The sequence below is a fragment of the Drosophila nasuta genome, chromosome 2L, assembly GCF_023558535.2.
Source record: "Drosophila nasuta strain 15112-1781.00 chromosome 2L, ASM2355853v1, whole genome shotgun sequence".
Lineage (NCBI taxonomy): Eukaryota > Metazoa > Arthropoda > Insecta > Diptera > Drosophilidae > Drosophila > Drosophila nasuta.
This window is the reverse complement of record NC_083455.1, coordinates 18,130,035-18,151,217: the sequence shown is the minus strand read 5'-3', so window position 1 is coordinate 18,151,217 and position 21,183 is coordinate 18,130,035. Positions and strand designations below refer to the sequence as shown.

Here is a 21,183-nt window from a genome sequence, read left to right as displayed (position 1 = left end):
TGAATACATAATATTATTACTCATGTATATACAATCAAAATAAATAGAAATGCTTTATTCGGAATAGAAAATTAAACTTATGTCGAAAACACAATCATCCAGTCCCACTGTGCATTTACAATGTAGATTAAGATCACTCACTATCAATTAGTTATTTAAAAGGCAAAGGAAAAAGGCAGAAAGCTGATAAGCTAGAAAAGTGTAACAGCAAAATAAAAGCTTGCAAAAATGCAATCAAATTTAATTAATAGATTTTCTGTAATTTAATATTCGTACATTATCTACTTTGGCCACACTGTTATAGCAATTGATTGAGATTTTCACATTCTGCCTCCCACCATTTCCCCTTCAATGGGCAATTTTACACGCCATAAAATTGCCACCTTCCCGTGAGGGTGGCAAAAACACCTTGGAAAGAAATCAATGCCTCTTCTCTCCCCTCGAGAGCCGATAAAAAGAAACCCACAAATATGCATAATTTATACACACTGAGAAACACAAGTGAAAATCAACTCCGACACACTTACACAGACACACCCGCATATACACCTACAAGCAGGGCACACGCATACATGAGCAATAAAATGAAATCCATATTGACAAAGCACATGTAAGAAATGACGCAAAGATGAGCAGAGTACACAGATGCAAAAGAAGGAGACAAGGAGACAGAGGCAGGCAGGGCTGCAAATTTCTAGTTTTCAGCTCTGACTAAATTCAGCTTAAGAAATAGCTGGAAATAGCTGATAGAAGTTTACTTAGCATATGTCTCTATAACAAATAAATTATGTAATATTAAAAAAAAAAACTGCTAAATCTGTCTAAAAATTTGCTGCTTTGGCAGCACTGTTGGTGAGTGTATTAAAGTTGGATAAGTAAACTGGGCAGAAAAAGGGCAGCAAATTGTGTTTGGCAGTTGCCACATAAATAAATAAATAATTTTCTAATAAAATTAAAAGCTCAGCTTTTAGATTCACCTACCTTTGCCATAATCGCTGAGTATGTGTGTTTGCAGTTGTTGATAAGCTCACGCACACAAACAAAATTCGCCTGTGAGAAGTTTTTACAAAAGCAAAAGAAAACACCAAAAGCCGTCGGCCTTTTGGCAGCTTGGGAGCTTTACTTGTTGTTGTTTTTGCTTTTTGTTTTGTCTCTGCTGCGACGGCTGCTGCGCTGCTGCTGCTGTGGTTGAGGCGCGCTGCTTTTTTTGACGTGCCTTTCAAGACACTTTGCTTGCTGTTGTTGTAGTAGCAGTTATTGTTATTATTGTTGTTGTAATTTCCGTTGCTGCCGTTTGGCGCCAGCAAAACTTTGTGGGTATTAAGTCAAAATTGCCAAAAACAAAATGCCGAATTTTGTTTTAGTTAATGATCAATAATTTGTCCAAAGTGGAGCGTAGATTATTTCTTCGCTTATTGTTGTTGTTGTCGCTATTATTTTTGTTTTACTTATTCATTTACTTTGCACGCGACGCACACTTTCAACGCGTTTTTTCGTAAATTGTAACGGTAAAATCCTCGCGGCTTTAACATCCACACATACACTAACACACACGACGACAGTCACTTTAACATACCGAAGCACACGCACAAAGCAGAGTTTAAAAAATGTTCGAGAAGCGCAGCTTAAAATCGAACAATTAGTTATTAGTTTGGTGTATTATATTTATTTAACGCTGCAATTATGCTTATTGATTTTATGGCGCGTTCAAAGTGCTTATTTTATTTTCATCTGCATGCTGCATGCACACAAATTTCTTGTACAATTTGAACGTTGCGTACGCACGTCCTACGAAAAAAACGATTCGCCCGAAACTGAAGAAACAGCGTCAGCCAACCGATTGGAAGGCGCAAAAGTGCGCTTTTTCGGAGTTGTGCGTATGCGCCAAATTTGCCACTACGAAAAAATACTGCAGACACATACAATACCAAAAGCGGTCACAGAACGTGCGATGTTGTACCTTCAGGCTACAGCTATTTTTGTAGCACATATTATAAATTTGTAAGATACTATTTAGTTTAGAAATGTACATATATTTTTTATTATACCATTAGCATTCAAATAAGCCCTTTATACATTTAATACGTTTCGCACATTGCTAGGTTGGTCACACTGCTACAGCATGCAATCATAACCAACTGCAATTGCTGCAGCATTTAAATGAAATACGCTGTTCTTACAGTTTGGTATTCTCATATGTATTACAATTAAAGCCGTTTAATTAACTAAATAATGTTGGGTTAAAGCAAGGCTTGCTTCGTAGGCAATATGATAACTCTATTCCCATTAACGGACGGGCACCCAACTTTCCAAAACTTCGCCGTACTTCTTGCGATCTACAAAAAGCAAAGGGATAAATATCAGATGGTATATTATTAACCAAAATAAAACTCACTTGTCTTAGGAAAATCGTCAGGATGCAGCTCAATATAATGCCGGAGGACCGCATCACGTTTCGCCACATATTGGTCGCGCTTGTTGTCAAAATACGAGCCCAGAGCACCGCCAAGCAAAGTGAATGCAATGTGCTTCTGAATACCTACATTGCAAATTGGAATATTGCTTAAATCGAGCAAAAACAATGTTACGTCACAGCGAGCACAACTTACCAGAGAACACTGGTTTACGGAAGCCCCAGTTGACAAACAAGGCAACACCAAAGCCGGCCACAGCACCAGCGATTGGATTCCATATGGGAGCCAAAAATGTTGGCTGCCGATTGCCTTTATTTGTTAATAATTCCAATGGATCGTTCACTGGCGACGAATTCATGTTGACAAATTCTAGATGTAAAAAAACAGTGTGACCGGGCGAATAAAAAAGAATAATACAACCTCAACGTAGATTGTCAGCTGTTTGTCTCGAGTATGTCTATCGGTATTCGATATTTTATCGATAGGAAGTAAAACATTGCGGTGTTGTATGTTTTTCATTTATTATACGTTAAATTTCAAATTTGTTTTACAATAGTATGCATGTATATATTTGTAGTACACAATTACAATAAACGGCGTTGCGTGTAGCAAGCAAAGGCAATTCAAACTGTTTGTGTAAGGCATTTGTATGTAAAAGCTGCTTGTAAACTGTAAACTTCAAGGCAAGTTTGTTGTAACGGTTATTTAAAGTTGTTAGCAAAAATTTGACTTTTGTGAGTCCCCTACATTCAAAATACATTTATAAACATCGAAAGCGCAAATAAATACGTACATACATAGGCACAATAATTACATTAAATATTCAGCTTATTAAGCCATCATTTACAGCTTATTTAAATATATATATATTAGTTGTATGTGTTTGTTGTTTGAGATTAAAACCAAATGAACTGATAAGGCAAAAACGGTTTATTTGAAATGATGACATTAAAACTACTTATAAAGAAAAGTTCGGCACAAATTTTGCATTAAACAATAAAAAATCATGTGTTTTTTTCCAAAAACCATCGAAAAAATGTTGTAAATGAAACAAAAACTAAAATAAACTTAACTAGACAAATGATTAAACTTAAAATTGATTGCGTTTGTTTTTGATTTTTGTTTTGCTTTTTTTGTTTGAAAATTGTACTTAAAGTTAAACAAGATCATCAATTAGTTAAACATAACTTTTGTTTTGTTGTGTAGTGTTGTGTTGTGTTGTGGGGTGTGTGTGTGTTGCGTATTTTAAAAAATGTATTGCATAAAGTTGTTTAAAACTTGCCCTACATACTCTAATGGTACTTTAAGTGGTAAATATATAGAGTTAGGCATCATATAGTAGTACATACATATATAGTATTATTTAATTCTTGTTTTCGCTATCTTTTAAAGCAATTCGCAATGACACATAAGTAGCACTTGAAATAGACTTGAACAACATATTTTGCCAAAGGGCACATACATATAATATTATTATCATCATAATATTGGTTGCATCATATAGAGCGATCGATGTTCAAAAAGATCATCGTTATTTTAGTTGAATTTTGTATTTGTTGTTGCATAAGGAATGACATTCGCGTTGAAAATCATATATGATAAACTATAAATTAGATAAGTATGTTTATTGGGCGAGAGGCGGGTTGAGTAGCTGTTTCTACAGATATCTATATATATTATATATATGTGTGTAATATATAAATCTGTGTATAATATATTCTTTATATATAAGGCATGTACACGCGCACACATTTTTAGTTCATATTCCTTTAGGTTTTTTCCTTCCCTTTTCACGCTTTCTCATTTCCTCTACTTTGCTCTACGTCTTTTACATAGTTTTTAGTTTTTCTTTTTTTTTTCTCTTAACTCCAAAACTTTCTCTGCGTGTATTGGACTTTCTTTTCCACTAAATCCCATCATCATTTATATTTCTATTTAGTTAGTTTAGTTAGGTGTTTCTTGTTGTTAATTTTGTTTTTGTTTTTGTCTTTAGGATACAGAGCTAATCGCATTATGCGGCGATCCCATTTGTGTGAGAACCTTGTCCAACCATTGCAGCGGCCCATGCAGATGGATCTCAATCCAACAGGGTGTTGAGGTCACATCCTGTCGATGGTATTCAGCACCCCAGCCCTTCACAAAGGACATGCGGATTGTGCACATTTTCGTCAGCTCATAGACGGCCTCGAAGCCATTGTTCACCGATTGCGAGAGCAGTTGAGCAAATTCCTGATTGTTGAAGATCTTTAATGAACATCCCGGGGGGATTTTGCACACGGTGCTCGGATGGAAGCCGTGATGATAATTGCAGTTGCGCGACTGCACGAATATGGCGGAATCGGACAAGCACTCGGCATAAACCTCACCGGTCACGTAGTACAGATGAACGCCTTTACCTGGAGAGCAGAAAGGGAAAATTAAGTATTTGGATTTTCCAACTTTTTAACAAATAAATATTGAGTCATAATATAAATACTTATAGAAGTAGTAGGATTTCATTATGAGTAAAAAAGTTTTTAAATAGGGGGAAGTTAAAATTTTGAATTATCCAACTTCTTAAAAAATAAAGATTGAGTCATAAAAAAATACATAAATATAGAAGTAGTAGGATTTAATTATGAGTAAACAAGTTTTTAAATAAAAAAAGAATACTAAATTACAATAAAAATACTGAATATTGATAAATCCTGCTAGCTCACCTATATGACGGCGTGTATTCTCGATGGTACTGTTGCGATTCACATTGCTCAGCTGACCGAGACAGCAGCGATCAGAGTTATTGGATGGATTCGTGAAGCCATCGACAATGACCGAATTGTTGTTGCAGTGAAATACCTCGCCCACCCGACAGTTCAGCTCGTAGTAGGCAATGGAGGCCCAAAACGCTGGCTCCGAGTAGCTGACCTGCGCCACATCGCCCATCTGGGCATCAAGCATTTGTGTGCCATCGTTCGGATTGTTGGAGTTGCCATCCTCGGATGGACTGTAGGCGGGCGGCGGTGTGCCCGCCAAACTGTTGTACGGTGAATTGGGATTGGAGTTAACCGAACTGGGACTGCCCACCGATGTGTTGCTATTGCTGAGACTGTGCGAATTGAAGCCACTGTTCGAGTAGCTCACATTATGCGGCATGCTCGGCTCGGCCATCTGATTGAACTGCAGCATCGAGTGGCCAGGGGCAAACTCGGAGTGACGTGGCACGAGCACGGGGGGCAAGACAGGACTCTCGACACGCTTGTAGTGATAGGGATTGATGCAGACCTCCTTCTGTTTGGCGCTGAACGGATATTGGCATAATTCGAGCGGTTTCAGTTCGTGATGCGACTGCAGATCGGGCCAGCGCCAAACGCGGCAATAGATCACATGTGGCAGACCCTTGCGATGAGAGACCTGAAGAGGGAAAATGAGGTGATTAATTTAACATTTCTTAATTGGATTATATATTATTAAATATATTACTAAGTCTATCACAAGTATACGCTTTTATAATTAGTCCATTTGACTCAGTTCTTAACTCTTTATAAGTATCTTAAGTGTTTATTTAAAGTCCAGCATTTCTTTGGTTTATTTTTTAGAACACTATATTTTAACAAATTTGCACTACATCTGATAATAAAACGGAACAGGTCTTAAGCCTTTCGTTTGTTTGTATAGAAAATATTGTCATATAGAGATGAAGTTATTTATTGTAATATAATAGTGGATAAATAATATATTTATATTATATCAGAATGGTTTGTATTTGACATTTAGAAAATATTGTCACTTATAGAGGAATTTTTTTATCGTAATATAATTTATTTATATTACTTTTTATCCCAGAAAAAGGTTAGAATGATTTGTATTACGCATTTAGTATACTAATTCATGTATAACAATTACTGTAGCCATTTTTTTATGCTTTATTTAACATTATTTCACATTCCTATCCAATTTGCATGGCTTTTGGCATACCTCATCATCTTTAATATAATTTGATATATTTTATTATATTTTTTATTTTCTCTCCACTTACTTTTAGTTTAATTATATTTCATGGCATACATTGTCCCTTTCTATTGCAGTCGGAGTATATTTAGATTATCTTTAATCCTTAAATATATTGAGATTATCTTTAATCTTTAACGGTTTATCACATATTCTCATCTACACAATTTTAGTTAGTCTTTACTATTCTACCTTTATTGAATAGTTCTGCATTTTCTCTAGCCTACATTTTTAGTTATTATCATTTATGTATAATATAATTTTTAATACTGCTCTTCTCTCAAATTTACATATTTCATATATTTTGTCTGCCTCTCCTCCCATTTCCTTATTTCATTGTCACTTAATGACACGCTGTTGTTTTAGTAGTAGTGTAATTTACCTGTAATCGTCCGTCTAATGATCGTGGTATAGTCACACACTTCGATGGCTGACCGGGGCAGGATAGGGCACGTTCGAGCTCCTCGATGGCGCCTTTGCGTTTCTTTAGCTTCTTGACCAAACTGTCGACAGCCTTCTCGGCCCATTTCTCCTCCTCGTCGCCCTGCTTCCAGCCCAATAGTTTCTTCACCGCCGGCGATTGGAATGAGAATAATGTGCCCAATGTGGACATCGCGCTGCTTGTGTTCGACTCAACATCATCGGTGTCCATTCTGTTGCTGTTACTGTTGTTGTTACTGCAGTTGGTGTTGTTGTTGTTGTTGTTATTGCTGCTGCCGCTGTTGTGTATAATATTATTGTTGTTGTTGTTGCTGTGCGGATGATGATTGCTTTGGGGTGGAGTTACCCGATAACCGGTATAGCTATCAGCAGGCGGATAGTCTATAAAGAAAGAAGAGAAACGCAACATACGAGTCAAATATACGTGCACACATTTATCAATCTATCAATATATCTAGTATACACATATATACATGCATAAGCTTAGATTATTGGCTTAAGCAACGCCCCCCAACTACAACAAGTTGGCCATGTGCCCAGCTTCAAATGAAGTCGTCGTTTGTTTTCGGTTTGCTATCGATTCTTGCTGCTGCTTTTGTTGTTATTGTTGCTGTTGTCGCCTGTCTGTGCACAAATCATGCTTGACTCCTCCCCATATATACATATATATTCGTTGGCTCTGTGCGATCATCAAGGTCAGCGTCCATTGCATGCAAATCGATCGAGATCGAATCCCCGCTAAGTAAAATTCAATTTTATTGATTTCAATAAAAATAAAAAAGCAAACTTAATAAAATCAATAATGCCATCGTCATGCCAAAGTGCTAACAATTAAATATGTAGTATCAATATCTGATTAATAATAATTCAATTTCATGTGAAATTATTTTATTTTTTTTATCTCGCATTGACTGACGTAACTCACACATAGACACAGTTTAAAATCGAGCCACAGTGGTAAGAATATCACCAAAATGTCTTTGATAAAAAAATAGCAGATGATAGCGATTAAAGTTATTGTAGAGATATTCAAAGATATCGATAATTATTTATTACTCTTTTATTTGAAATTGATTGTGTAGAGATAAGATATAATATTCGCAAATCAAAGTTAATTGAAATGTTTGCTAATTAAATGAAATGTTTTCACAATTCACGCTAGAGATACAAAGATATTTTAATTGCTTGATTTGCATCAATAACAAAATTCTCAGAAAAGCTGTAATTCTGTTTGTATTTGTTTTTATTTATATTTTTTGTTGTGCATTTACTGTGAAATAAATGCGAATTTAGGTGATTTGAGATTAGTCAGCAACTGATTGCATTTCGCACTTGAGTAAAAGAAACTGTTAACTGGCATTTCTCGAGCATTAAATTAATTTGTGAATGAGCTAACCGCTGCGAGTGTGGGTGAATCATTCAACAGCATTCGCATTTAGAGCACTCAAAGAAGAAATAAATGAATAAAATTATTAACTAAAGGTTGTCGCGAGAAAATGTTCAATTGTTTGACGATGCATACAAGTTGAAACCAAATCGCGAAAATATGTAGTTTTCAAAAGAAAAGTAAAAGAAATTAACAAATTAAACAATGATAAAAATAATACCCTTTTTAATTGTCGCCAATTTTGCAAATATTTATATTGAAGATGTACTTCCAATTCATTAAAATACCAGAAATATTGTAATTATATTTTATAAATACTATAATTTTTTTTTCTGTTTTGTGACAGTGTGCACAGCGAGTGGCGAGTGCATTAATGATCAGTGCACATCATAATTAGCACAAAACAGAGATAACACCACATTCAATTGGTTGCTGCAACTTGTCAGTTGCTTACCCCCGTGACCTACCCCACCTGCCACCACCAGGTGCCGCCATCTACTCTAACCGTATAACGGTAAAGACAACAATTCAATTTCAATTATGACATTTCAATGCGAACAACAAATTGCTGGAAAAACTTCGACCAGCGCTCTTTCGTTTTGTTGATTAAATTTTTTTAAAGTGACAAAATCTAATTGAAAGAAAAATTTGTTGTAGCAATTAATTTGCCGCTTTATGTCGCCGAGATGAGGAACAAGAAAGAAGGAGGAGAAGGAGGAGGGGAGGAGAAGGTGGTGGCAACAAGGGTGTGGTGGGCGGTCGGTCGGTCGATGTGAGGCAGGCTTATTCAAATCCAATTTCAAAACCAATTAAATACCGACAATAAATCAACAAGTGCAACATATGTGGCACCTCCTAACACGCCTGCCACACACACACACAAACACTGTATTTTCTAGCTTTTTTCTGGCCAAATTAGCCGCAACGCGAATTAATTTTCCAACTATTTTTGTGGCCTACGCGGGGCGTTGCCTGCACATTTTGTTGTCTGTTGACAATTTGTTTGGTTGCTGCCACATTTTCAGCCGCCCCACAAGTCAACCAGCAACACCTCAAGCCACAGGCAACTTCCCTCTTCCCCTCCCCTCCCTCTGTGTGTAATTATCGCTGTATTTGACCAGCTGGCTGAGCCCCAAATTGGAGCTCCGATTGATTGCGGGGTAAGCATTCAAATTTTGGAATAATAACCCTCATACCCTTACCCCTCACCGACAGAGGGTTGTGTTCTGTTGTGTTTACACTGTTCTGCAGGTTGGGGCTTTGCACTTTTATTCCTGTAGATGATGCTCTATGGATATTTCCAATGAACTGACCGCAGCTGTGGTTGGGGATTTTCTATACAAATATGTGCATTAGAAATACCTTAAGAACAAGGAATTAGTTGTTAAAGCAATGAAACAACAAATAGGGGAATATCTTTCGGGAGTTTACAATCCCCCTATAAGAGTTTTTAAAAAAGATTGTCTTGCGATTTGTGTGGATTTTCATTGTATTCACTGTAAACATTTATGAATCCAAGAAATACTTTTTGATTTTTAAAGCTTTTGTGTTGATTAGTTTTAAATCATGGCTAAATGATAATAAAAAGAATTTCATTTTATTAAACTCTTAATATTAATAGTTAAAGCTAACCAATTTTTAGAAAATCTCAAACATATTTCACTAGTCAGAAAAAATATTTTATAAGAATTCCTACTATTCCACTGTTACTAAGAATTAATGTTATTAGTTAAAATAAAATTCTTTAGTTAAGTTCTTTAATGGATTCCTTAAGCTGGATTACTTAAAATTACAGCGCAATATCACATTTAATTTAACAATGGGAATTTTAATGGAGTATAAATGCTAGTTCAAGACCCTTTATTGGCGCTTTACAGAAATTAAACAACAACTTTAAAGAGACATGACGACGATGATACGCTCATCGATGCAATATGATACGACTACAAAAATTAAATTGCAATAAACGTTAAATGCAATTACAAATTAAACGTCTGATCGATAAAATGCGTGACAATAGTTCTCAAAAGGGAATCAGTGGAGAGCATCGAGGCTGCTGCCAGGAAGCCCAAAGTCAACTAAAGTTGATCATAACTCAGGAACGCAGTAAAGTGAAGTGAAAGAAAAACCCCAAAAGGAGTTAGGGGAGCAACAGTTGTACACGTTTTGTATGAAAGTCACGCATTCGCGCATGCGTATCATATAATTCCAATCAATAATCAATCATAAATGCTGCAATGACAATAAAGCGTAAATCAAGAGGGTGCTGCACACCAGGTAGAGAGCGCGATATCAGAAGCCGAAGTCGAAGCAGAAATAAAAGAAGTAGAAGAACGATAGCAAACTGCAGTAGCGAGAGAGTTGTTGACTTATCGCCAGGCGCTTCCGTTGCCATTGAAAATGAAAACGTAAAAACAACAAAAAAAAAAGAAAGAAAAGGAGAAACAACAAAAATACATGAAAGCTTACTTCGAGGTTCCACGACTGTGAAATACCCGATACACTAATTTTAAGGAAATATTATAAAACGATGTAACCGCAATAGCTTTAAAGTTTAACTCTCTATCTATCTATTAGAAGAGTTCAGAAATCAATTAATATTTATAGTGTTTTTTAAAAAAGGAAAAACGAACTTTTAATTTTTGTATATGTGCATAATCGAATCAATAGAAACATTGTAGAAACCATTAAGATCAATATGTATTTTAAACTTGCAGTCGCTATCTTTGAAATTATTAATAAAAATGGGAAGAAATAAAATGTCACCTACTGCAATTGAATTTTTCTAATTGAAAATATCCCATTAGAAGAAAGTTTTTAGAAATTATTTAGAATGCCGTTCTTATTGTGTAGCTTTAAAAAAATATAATCATAATTCTACATAAGAATAAATCGTAAAGCGTAAAGATTAGAGATTAATTATCGTCATAAGTCTTCGATTGTCAATAAATCATAATACCCCTTTATTATAATGCATAGGGGACATAAAAAGAGAGAAGAGGACCTGTGGGGACATGTGTTTAAAAATAAACAAATAATGCAAGGCATTGGTAATGGCAATGGCAATGGATGATAAATTACAAGACTCTAAAAAAGCAAAACTTTTTGATCGAGCAAACAAAAAAAAACAAGAACAACGTACACATGTTGAACGTAGAGATTGACGGAGATATTCACGATCTGATGGTTTGGTGTTTGGTTCTGCTCTCTCCTCGTTTATGGCAAAGATTGCAGATATTATTTTTATTTATTTATACTGCACGCACACGCCCAAACACACACACACACACGCAGTTGGGCTGCAGAAATCAGCATCCAAATGTTATATGAGATCCGGAGACCCTCCACAAAGAGACGACGACAACAGACGAATAAAATGCAGACGGCGACGGCGCGCAGCATTTACATAAATAATACAAATAATTATATATTGACAGTCTTGCATACGCATTCACATTTCGCGTTCAACGAGCTTTTGTTTTTGCAATATTTATTTGTTTTTTAATTGATAAAATATTTGCGTCAAAAATTGTGCACAACAAAATGTAAAGTAATTCAGACGACAATTCGATTGTCCGATAAACACAACTGCACGAAGCGAGCGATCAACGACGAATGCGCTGCGAACGAGCGAGCGAAACGATTGACTGTGTGTGTGAGAAACTGAGTATCAGGGCTGCACTACAAGTCAAAAAGGAGCAAACGCAGCTATCGCATATCCAAGGCAAACAGTATCGATAGATGTTAAGCCTGCTTTCTTAGTTCGTGACGATAGTTGGCGTTTGTGCAGCCCTGGCAACCTGCTAACTGCTGAGTGACGTATTGTGTGGTTGCTGCCTGCCGCCTTGTGTTGTGTCTAAAAAAGCCACAAGCAGCAATAACAACAACAATAACACGAGCAGCCAAGCGCTATACAAACATACACACTCACTCACTCACGCTATAGCATGTTTTTTTTTTGTTATTTTACTTTAAACAAATCAAATGCTACGCTATCTGCAAAAGGGTAGGAGCAGCCAGAGGGGGTGTGGGAGGGGGAGACGTACTGCACGTGAACGCAAAACGTGTGGGCAGCAATCAAACTGTAAACGCAGCCACAGCAAGTGAATGGCATAGAGGGAAAGAGAAAGAGAGAGAGTGCACTATAAAGCGCCACACTAATCATAAAGTGCAGAGAGAGAACAAGCATCAGAATACAAGCAAGTTGTGTGCGTTGCCAACTCTTTCGTCAAATTGCATTCGGGAGTTGCCAGATGCGTGTGTTGTACATTTATGTGAGTGGTGCGGAGTGAGGGCGCCACTTTTAATATTGCCTAGTTTTTATTGCGTGTTTAACACTACTAAACGCGAATTTATAGCCAACATGGGTAACATAACGCAGTTGTCGTAAAAAACCGAAAATAGTCATGAAGCGCACCCACCACATACATACATATACAACAAAACAGCAGCAGCAAACACTAACAACAAACTATAAAAATTTATGCATGCACGCAAATTATACACCAAACACACATATGCAACTCGCACAGGCAGCACTTGCACCCTCCTTAATGGCCGCACGTGCCAAAAGTGCACACAAAAGAATCCTTTTGGCAAACACAACACACACACACACACAGAGGGAAAATTAAGTCAATTCTAATTACAAATAATTGACGCGTTAATTGCAAAGGAACACGCTATCTGGCAACCCTGTACAATCCAAACGTAATTGAGCTGTCAACAGTAGCTAAAACAACAAAATAGAGTAGCCACCCTTTCTTCTGTTACCCACGCCCACGCGTAAACAGCGTTGCCAACTCTTTTTGTTTGCAAAGTAAGAACATCAACGCAAAATTGCCAGCAAAAACATGTGCGCAAAAGTGAACTTGCAACTTGCAGCTTGCAGCAAGTGGCGTCCAGTGCAGCGCCATGCAACAATTGTTGCGTGCTCAACTGCCAATCAATGCCAATGACTGACGCAGCCCAGCGACCACCATACAACATCCCTCCCTCCCTCTCTTTCTCTCGCACACACTCTGGCGCTACAGCATCCACACGATGCGCGCCACACTCGCCTAAATAGCCCATAAATATGTGGAGTATGCTCAGAGCAGACCAACTCAGAACTCGCCAAGCTGCAAGTTGCATGCACTGCGCTTGGGGGTTAAACGTGGCCGCGCTTTGTGGCGCCTAATGCGTGCGCCAAAACAAAACGCAAAGAATTCTTAGAAACGCGTCGCCAGATTGTGGAGCGAGAAGCGAGGAGGGAGGACATGCACTCCGAACGGATTAAATGGCACAAACATGGCTAATTACATGTATTTAACACACACTTACACACGCACGCACGGACACACACACACACACACACATATCTGTAGAACAACAAATGTCTGCGGCTTGGAGGCTTGGATGTCGGTGCGTTTGCGCTGTAGTTGGCAACGCGACACAAAACAATGACAAGTACAACAATTATGGTCAAAAGCGGCAGCAGCATTGTCACTAAAACGACAACAGCAACAAGAATTGTTCAAGTTGTGTACTTTTCACAATGATCATTACTAGAAATTCTGCCAGGGATGCATCACAAAAAGCAATTGGTAAAGATCCGACTAAAGCTTAAAATTGTGAACTATTATTCAAAAATATTTATGTGGGATTTACACAATACTTCAATATTATTTTAGATCGATCGATATAACTATATTATTTCTTATGAGGAAACTACCAGAAATTTATCGATCCTTTTCATAGAATTTTACATAGAAGGATTTTCTTGCTGCTAAACCGAAAGTCAATTGAATGAATGAATAAATGATTCCATTCGCCATCAATTTGGGGATGAATCTTTAGAGATGTTTTTGTTTTGCAAGTTATAAGAAAACAGCTTATACACGCATTCAATTTTTAAGTTTAAAGAATAAATGTAGTATAATAATCACTCTCTAAATTATTCGCATAAACTTTTTGTTGTGTGAAAGATGTGGCATGTTAAATTATTAATATTATTGTACATATTATTTTGAAGCTTTGCACTAATGTGTATATTAAGTGGCTGAAATCTTCCTAAGAAATAATTCTTCTTATATGCTAAATTAATCGATCAATTAAATTATATGTCACTTTAATTTTGCTTAAGATCGTAAAGCAAAAGACAATAATTCAATATAAAAAGGAGAGTACAAATTTCGCATCGAAAGGTTTAATTTATTATTGTGACAACAAGCTGTGCAACGCAGCCCTGAGCATAGCGCCATTAAAATAGGAGCGGCAATGCAGCGTCTTCCAAGAGACTGTTTGTTTTCATGTTGTCCGCCCCTCAATGCGTTTTCACCCGCTCTCGTTGGCTCTTGCTTTTAAATCCACAACAACTCCGCATTGTCAATGCGCTTATTTATTAGATTTTAAATGCAATAATTATTAGTTTTATATGGACAATGAAGCGCCAAGTCAAGTGTCGCGCGATCTGAATGCCTGAATAGGCCAACAACACAATAACCACAACCACAACCAGATCGAGACAGACAGTAACAGCAACAGCAACAGAGAGGGAGAGAGATGGATGCAATGCGTGCGACGCCTTGTGTGGCGCTTGGTCCCGCATGTTGCATTTAAATTTGCCACTCAACAGTAGCTGCCAAACTGTAAAGTCGCTTTAATAGCTTTGCCACAGACCAAATTCATTCAAAGAGGCAACCCACTGTAAATGTATGTGGGTGTTGGCTCCCGATTCCCGACACGACGCAATGCAACGCAACATAACGACGACGACGACTTCGACTCGATTCAACTCTCTTGACAGTTTAGCGACAGAGATTTATGCGCTGTAATTTCCCACTTTATTACAGTTTAAAGTTGCGTTTTCATAAGTTTTTCCTCGCCGTCTTTAAGACCGCGACCATTTGCCATTTGACTAACTATAAAAAGCAATAAAAACAACAAAAAAAAACGTAGTTTGCCATAGCAGATGGTAAAAGCTGCACAATGACTGCCAAATAGCTGTGAACTCTGTGGGCGTTAAGCGTACAGCAACTGGAACAAATTGTAAGACAAAGCGACGTTCGTTCAATTCCCTTAACAATTTCAAATGGAAAATGTCATGTGATTTACCTGGAACTGATAATATCTTACAGTGTATTATATATCATCAGATTTAATTTTACAAATTTGTAAAAAATTACCCTTATTTAATATCGCATATCAAAGTTATCGATAGTCTCAAACCGATAGTCTCTACAGCCAGCTTTTGCTAATTAAAAAAAGAGTACTCAAGCTTCGACATTTTCGATAAGCTATGCACAGATTTTGAATAAATCCAATGTTCAGGTCTCTGTGCTATGATAAACATCTCTATCAAGCACTTAATAAAGTTGTTTCCAGTCTATGGCATTATAATCATGGTAAGAAGTATAAAAAAAACACTAAATCCGATTGCGACAGGGTCTAAAAATAAGTTCAAATGCGTGTTGACAATTTTTTTGTCAGTTCATTTTTTTTGCTTTGTTTTGACTTTTATTTGAGTTTATTTTTTTTTTATTACCAAATGCGAGGATTATCGCGACAAGAAGATCAAGAGCAGCGCCAACAATCGAGAAAAATGAAATATATTTCGTTGATCAAAAGGGGGAAAGCAAGGGAGAATTAGAGGGGGAGGAAACGCCCACTGGCAGAAATCAAACAGAGAAAAACGTAAATCACGCTTTCGATAGATCTAAAAATAGTTGCCGGGAGATAAGAACCCCGCCCCAAAGGCAGTGAAACAAATGAGGGGGGATTACGACTCAGGGCTGCAGCAACCAGCATGCAAATTTTTGTGTATTGCAGAAATCCAATTAATAACATAATTATTTAGGCAAAAAGACAGAGAGCAAGCGAGACCATTATGTGGATCATTTACAAAATGCCGCTAAAAGTCGTTAGGTTGCTGGCAACTTGCAACCTGATGCGTAGGCTGTGCCGCCTTTTTGAGGCTCAGCTCAGCTGGTTAGCTGGTTTATAATCATGCAGTACCAAACATGCAACACAAGCGGCATGCACCACTTCTTTCGCGTATGCAAATTTGAATACCCGTCATCCATAAGATGGAAGGTATTATGAAATAGTGCCGAATGCTATTTCTTTTTAAGAGGATTTACAAAGAAAACTAAAGAACTACTCCAAAAACTCACTTAGCGCACACTTTGGATTTCCTTGTTTTTACTTAACGGACTCACAGTATATAGAAATCGAATTTACTGACCGATTTTTCTAATCTTAATACCCTTGCACTTATTATTTTGGAGTCCCAATTGAGTTCTTTAAACGATAAATTTAAAAATATAACTTCGACACACTTTTTAATAATTATAAGCTGAATGAATTCTGAAAATTTCAGTCTGGAATGTTTTCAGAAACCAATATTATGTGGGGACAATAAAGATGATCTAGTACTTTTTTTGATGTGTAGCGGGTATTACATAGTCGAGCACACTCGACTGCAGCTTTCTTACATGTATCTTATGTTTTGTATTGTGAGCTGCCTTTTTCGAAATTGAAATATTGACTTTGCGCACTTAATTTTCGCAGCGTGGCAAATTGTGAATTGCCCAATCAAGCGAGCCATGCGAGTATGATGGTGTGTGTGTGTGTGTGTGTGTGTGTGTGTGCAACACTGTCGAACTCCATATATTAAAACAATATGTGTGTGCAACATAAATTAGAATAACCGTTGAGTCGTAAAACAAAAAGGAACATTACATACGACTATGCTCATTGCTCCAAGGGGCACAGATTGCAGATTGTAGGCGATAGCGGCGGTGGCGTGGGAGTGGGCGTGGATCATTTGAGGACTGGAGGCAGTTTCGGTCAACACAAACACAAACACACACATACACAGAGACTAACCATCAACACAAAAGCCCAAAATGCAAATCGAAGGCGTCAGTCTGGAGACTTCAGTTTTGAGTCTCTCGAGACTTTACAACAACTCACTTTACGTAGTTTATTCTAAAAAAATGATTTATGTTCTTTGCTTTATGATTTATTGTTGCCACCAGTAGAAAAAATAGTTGAAAGATTTAAATTGAGTTGGCCTATGAAATTAACTAATAAAAAATAAATCGAAAAATCATGCAAAATAAGCCTTTTCTAGGTTGGCTTGAATATAAAAAGCAAATAAAAAGTTTTCTAACCTTAGTAAAAATGTAAATTTTCTAAAGTATTAAAAAAAACAACTTTATACTTTTAAATGTATATTTAAATTTTAAATTTAGGGAAGAGATTAGAAAACAGCGCCACACATTTTTTATAAATTAAATCCTATCAATAATATTTTATAAAAAAAAACCTTCAAACATGTTTAATAAATCCAATCCCATCTGCAGAGTATTATTTTTAAGGTATCCTCTTAAAAGAATTTACTTTTAAATGTAAAAGAATATGTATCAATAAAATACATATAAATATGATATTTTTAAAAGTTTTTTATTCTCTAAGAGTTAATCAATTTTAAAACTAATTTAAAATAACACAAATACTAGTACACAATTAACTTTATAAAATGAATCAATAAAACCGACTTTTAAAATCAAAAAGTCTTAATCTTTAAGCTGCGTTCATAATAGCACCTTTACATAATTAACAATTGGAATACTAATAGAATTTAATGTCTAGATTAATGTGATTCCCAGAAGCTCATAATCTACTTGACTGATTTTCAGAGATCATTTCAAATAGCCGAGAGATGTTATCAGCTTGAAGCATAAGATTGAGTGAGAGGAGATTCTATAGAAACAGCCTTAAGGCGGTTTTTACCATGCATGATGCAGCAGATTTCAAATATGCCTCAAGCTTATATTTTGCTTGCCACTCTCTTCGCTATGCTCACTTGGGCAAATGCTCAGAAACTGCAATTACAACAACAAAGTGAAGAAGGAGAGCAGCGTTGCCAATGTGTTGGGAAAAAGCTACGCAGAAAGCAAATGCAGCACACACACATACTCCTACACAACCCAACAAACGTAAAGTGTATGGAATTGAGTGCAAGTCTTGTGTCTTGGGTTGCGCTTCAGTTACCTTCGACAAAGGAAAAAGCAGCGATGCCAATGTTGACGCTGACGTTGACCGCGACTGAACGGCGTCTAACGGCATAGCGAAGGCAATTCGTTTGTGTGCGTTTGAGGTGATGTTGTTGCTGCCGCCGTCGACTGAATGCTTTGAGCGCGCGCTGATAACAACAACAAAGCGTAGTGTGAAGAGCAGCACAATAAAGGCAGCGCTGCGTAGATAAGCGACACACACATGCATAAAGTAAAGTAAATGCATAGAGAATATAAAAAAAAGTTAAAACGAAGAGCAGTATGTGATGAAATTGATAACAGAATGCGAGTTAGCAGCATTTTTTTTAGTCTTATGATAACAGTTTGTTTGAGCAGAGCTAAATGACTATACAAGGAAACATAGAGAGTCAAAGCGAGAGAGAGCACGTAGATAAATTAGCGTCTCTTTGTGCGGCGCTCTCTTTCTGACTCACTAGAGCGATAGATGGTCGAAAGTTCGCTTAAATTCGATTAATCATCGAATCATCATCATAAAAACGTTCGTTTATTTGCGATTTGTTTGTGTGTGACTCAATATAAGATTTGTTGTTAAATCTGTGCGCGCCCAAATACAAAATACAAAAAAACAAATATACTAAATACTTAATACTAATCCGCACCTGTGCTGCTTTCGCTGCTAGCAGCGCAGCAGCAGCAACCGCATTCAAGTGGATTTCGTTGAAAAGAAATGTCAGAAATTTTGTGTAAGCGACATTCAAGTATTTTCAAAACATAATAAAAATTTGATTTTATTGTGTGTATTTATAATTGTTTTCAATTTCTCATTTGACTTTTTTTAGTTCAATTAATGGCGCGCGCAGCAAACGAACACACACATACGCGCATATATTGCAGCATAAACTGACGAGAGGCTGAGAATAAAACGTAATCCCTGCAGAGCAAGCAAGAGGAATAACAGCAACAACAACAATAATGCCAGCAGCATATACAAAAACAACAATAACGGAGGCGACGACGACGCCAGCCAAGTCTCTTTCGGCAGCAGCGCGGCAGCAGCAGCAGAAGAAAAAATTTTTTTCTTTCAGGCAGCCAAACGTAATTGCACTGAGATACTGTGCTTGATTTTTGCCATTGGAAATGCACATAAAACAATTAGATTGCTACTCACGCGTACAATTTAACACTTGTGGTCTGCTTTAGTGGACAGTTTGTTTACTTTAATGCACCATAACTATGTGAATTTTGTTATTTATTTTAAATTGTTTATCATGAAATGCACACAACACGACGACAACGAACGACGAGCGACCGACGACAGACACGAAGTGTCTACGGCTAACTGGCTGCGTTTTACAACACTGCAGCGCTGCCATTTCCATTGTTAGCTAGACTATTTAATTCATTTAATTCAACAAGTTTAATAATTTTGTGGTGGATGTTAATTAGTTACATTTTTAATAAAATATTATTTATTTATGTTGCCAGTTGTTTATTTCCCATATCGCAATCGGTACTAAAAAATTAAATAGCTGGCAGCACCGATAGTTTAAAATAATCGCAAGAGGTAAATTTTTAGAGCGATAGGGAAATTTTTGTGGTGTTTGAATCATCAACATCGGTTACTTCATTCTGAAGTAAAAGAGAGAATAAATAAATAATATAATTAATTAATATATATTGTGTTTATTGTATTAGATATTACTCATTTATCAAGTTCATCGTTAAATTCTTCGTTGCTTTTGTCAGGAAAACATAAAATTCTAGTTAACGTTGACATCGTAAAAGTAATTTGCTTTTTCTGATGCATTGTAGGGTTTGAGGGATTATAACTCTCAAAGTTGAAAGCAACACGCCCAGCTACAGAAGACAATAAAGTTAAAAGATGAGAGCTTGATCCTTTGAGTGCAAGTTCCTCGCATAAACTCTGTATAAACCAGCTTCCATCGAGGGTATTGCGCCATGAACAAAATCCCGGTAGAGTGGAGAAAGCGATCAAGAAATCCTTGCACATGGGCATGCGACAGCACATAAACGATGACGTTTCGTTGTCCATCATTTCGGGCTGTAGCAGCGGATAGCCAGGATCTGTACGGTCTCCCTGACAGGCCTGAATAAAAAAACAATTTCGGTTTTCCCGCCAACGTTGGACATTTGTCTTCGGCAAAAGGTCGCCAAATATCCTCGACAGAATACAACGCATCCCTGGCATGAATATATCCATTTTTACCATGTGAAAGTATCGCTATCCCAAACACAGTCGTATTCTGAGTGATCGCGCGCTGCCGTCTTTTTAATCTTACTCAAAATATCCTTTTTGGTATAGTCCATATATTCGCGAACTTTGAAACCCAAACGTTGTAGTTCCTTTTCGAGTCGCTCACTGTCCATATGGGTTCCCATTCGGGGACTTAAGTTGATATCGTCAAAGTGCTCATTATTAAAAATTAATGCTCTGCCACGATATTTATGCGTCATTTTGTATGCGACGGAAACTATATCCGCTATAATTCCGGAGTCACATCCACTTCTTTTCCTGACGTTTGTCATTTCTGAATATTAAAGGTAATTTACATCCGTACTCTTTAAGCTTTGATTTATATCTGAACTCCTATTGTACTTGCAATGCTAATGACGAGTTAATAAAATCGCGTTAAAATGCAAAACTTTGTATAATGTATTTTTAAATATAAGTTGAGTGCGGATATTAGTTCTGACCGCAAAACATTGATAAAAAGTCATAACAATTTGAGTTAATTATTTCTTAAAATATTAATAACTCTTCATTATATTCTAGTTTCTAGATCAGAATTTAGTTCTTAGCAACAGTAATAAATTATCGTGAATAGTTGAGACAAATCTGATAATTTCCCTAACCGTTTATTTAAACGACAGCGATAAGTTTAGGGCGCCAACTAGTGCGATTACATGAATT

General features: G+C 36.8%; 4 protein-coding genes across 6 annotated transcripts in view; all 4 read right to left on the bottom strand.

The window, feature by feature from the left end:
- Window positions 1-1,789, bottom strand: part of LOC132783678 (trichohyalin) — a 104,439-nt gene extending 102,650 nt beyond the window's left edge. The window contains exon 1 of the mRNA XM_060789002.1: window positions 982-1,789. Within this exon, the coding sequence (XP_060644985.1) occupies window positions 982-990 (9 nt within the window). The 5' untranslated portion in view covers window positions 991-1,789. The remainder of the gene's footprint in view (window positions 1-981) is intronic.
- A 382-nt stretch (window positions 1,790-2,171) lies between these two features.
- LOC132788370 (NADH dehydrogenase [ubiquinone] 1 subunit C2) lies at window positions 2,172-2,810 on the bottom strand. The gene is made up of 3 exons (XM_060795770.1): window positions 2,610-2,810; window positions 2,396-2,539; window positions 2,172-2,336 (listed from the first exon to the last, which is right to left on the bottom strand). Exons 1-3 carry the CDS (start codon window positions 2,770-2,772, stop codon window positions 2,287-2,289), a joined length of 357 nt encoding a protein of 118 aa, XP_060651753.1. The 5' UTR covers window positions 2,773-2,810; the 3' UTR covers window positions 2,172-2,286.
- Window positions 2,811-3,326: 516 nt separating this feature from the next.
- LOC132788362 (protein mothers against dpp) lies at window positions 3,327-19,583 on the bottom strand. 3 transcript variants are annotated; one of them, XM_060795743.1, is made up of 4 exons: window positions 19,420-19,583; window positions 6,784-7,223; window positions 5,114-5,804; window positions 3,327-4,810 (listed from the first exon to the last, which is right to left on the bottom strand). In XM_060795743.1, exons 2-4 carry the CDS (start codon window positions 7,051-7,053, stop codon window positions 4,404-4,406), a joined length of 1,368 nt encoding a protein of 455 aa, XP_060651726.1. In that variant the 5' UTR covers window positions 7,054-7,223; window positions 19,420-19,583; the 3' UTR covers window positions 3,327-4,403. The 3 variants fall into 3 exon arrangements, with proteins under 3 accessions (XP_060651726.1, XP_060651737.1, XP_060651717.1); XM_060795754.1 differs by having other exon boundaries at window positions 19,426-19,583; XM_060795734.1 differs by lacking the exon at window positions 19,420-19,583 and adding an exon at window positions 11,372-11,549.
- Window positions 19,584-19,658: 75 nt separating this feature from the next.
- LOC132786949 (caspase-like) lies at window positions 19,659-20,639 on the bottom strand. Its single transcript, XM_060793735.1, is given in 4 exon segments — window positions 19,659-19,880; window positions 19,954-20,370; window positions 20,372-20,497; window positions 20,499-20,639. Coding segments are annotated over 3 exon segments (684 nt in total). The 3' UTR covers window positions 19,659-19,880.
- Between the last annotated feature and the right edge of the window lie 544 nt (window positions 20,640-21,183).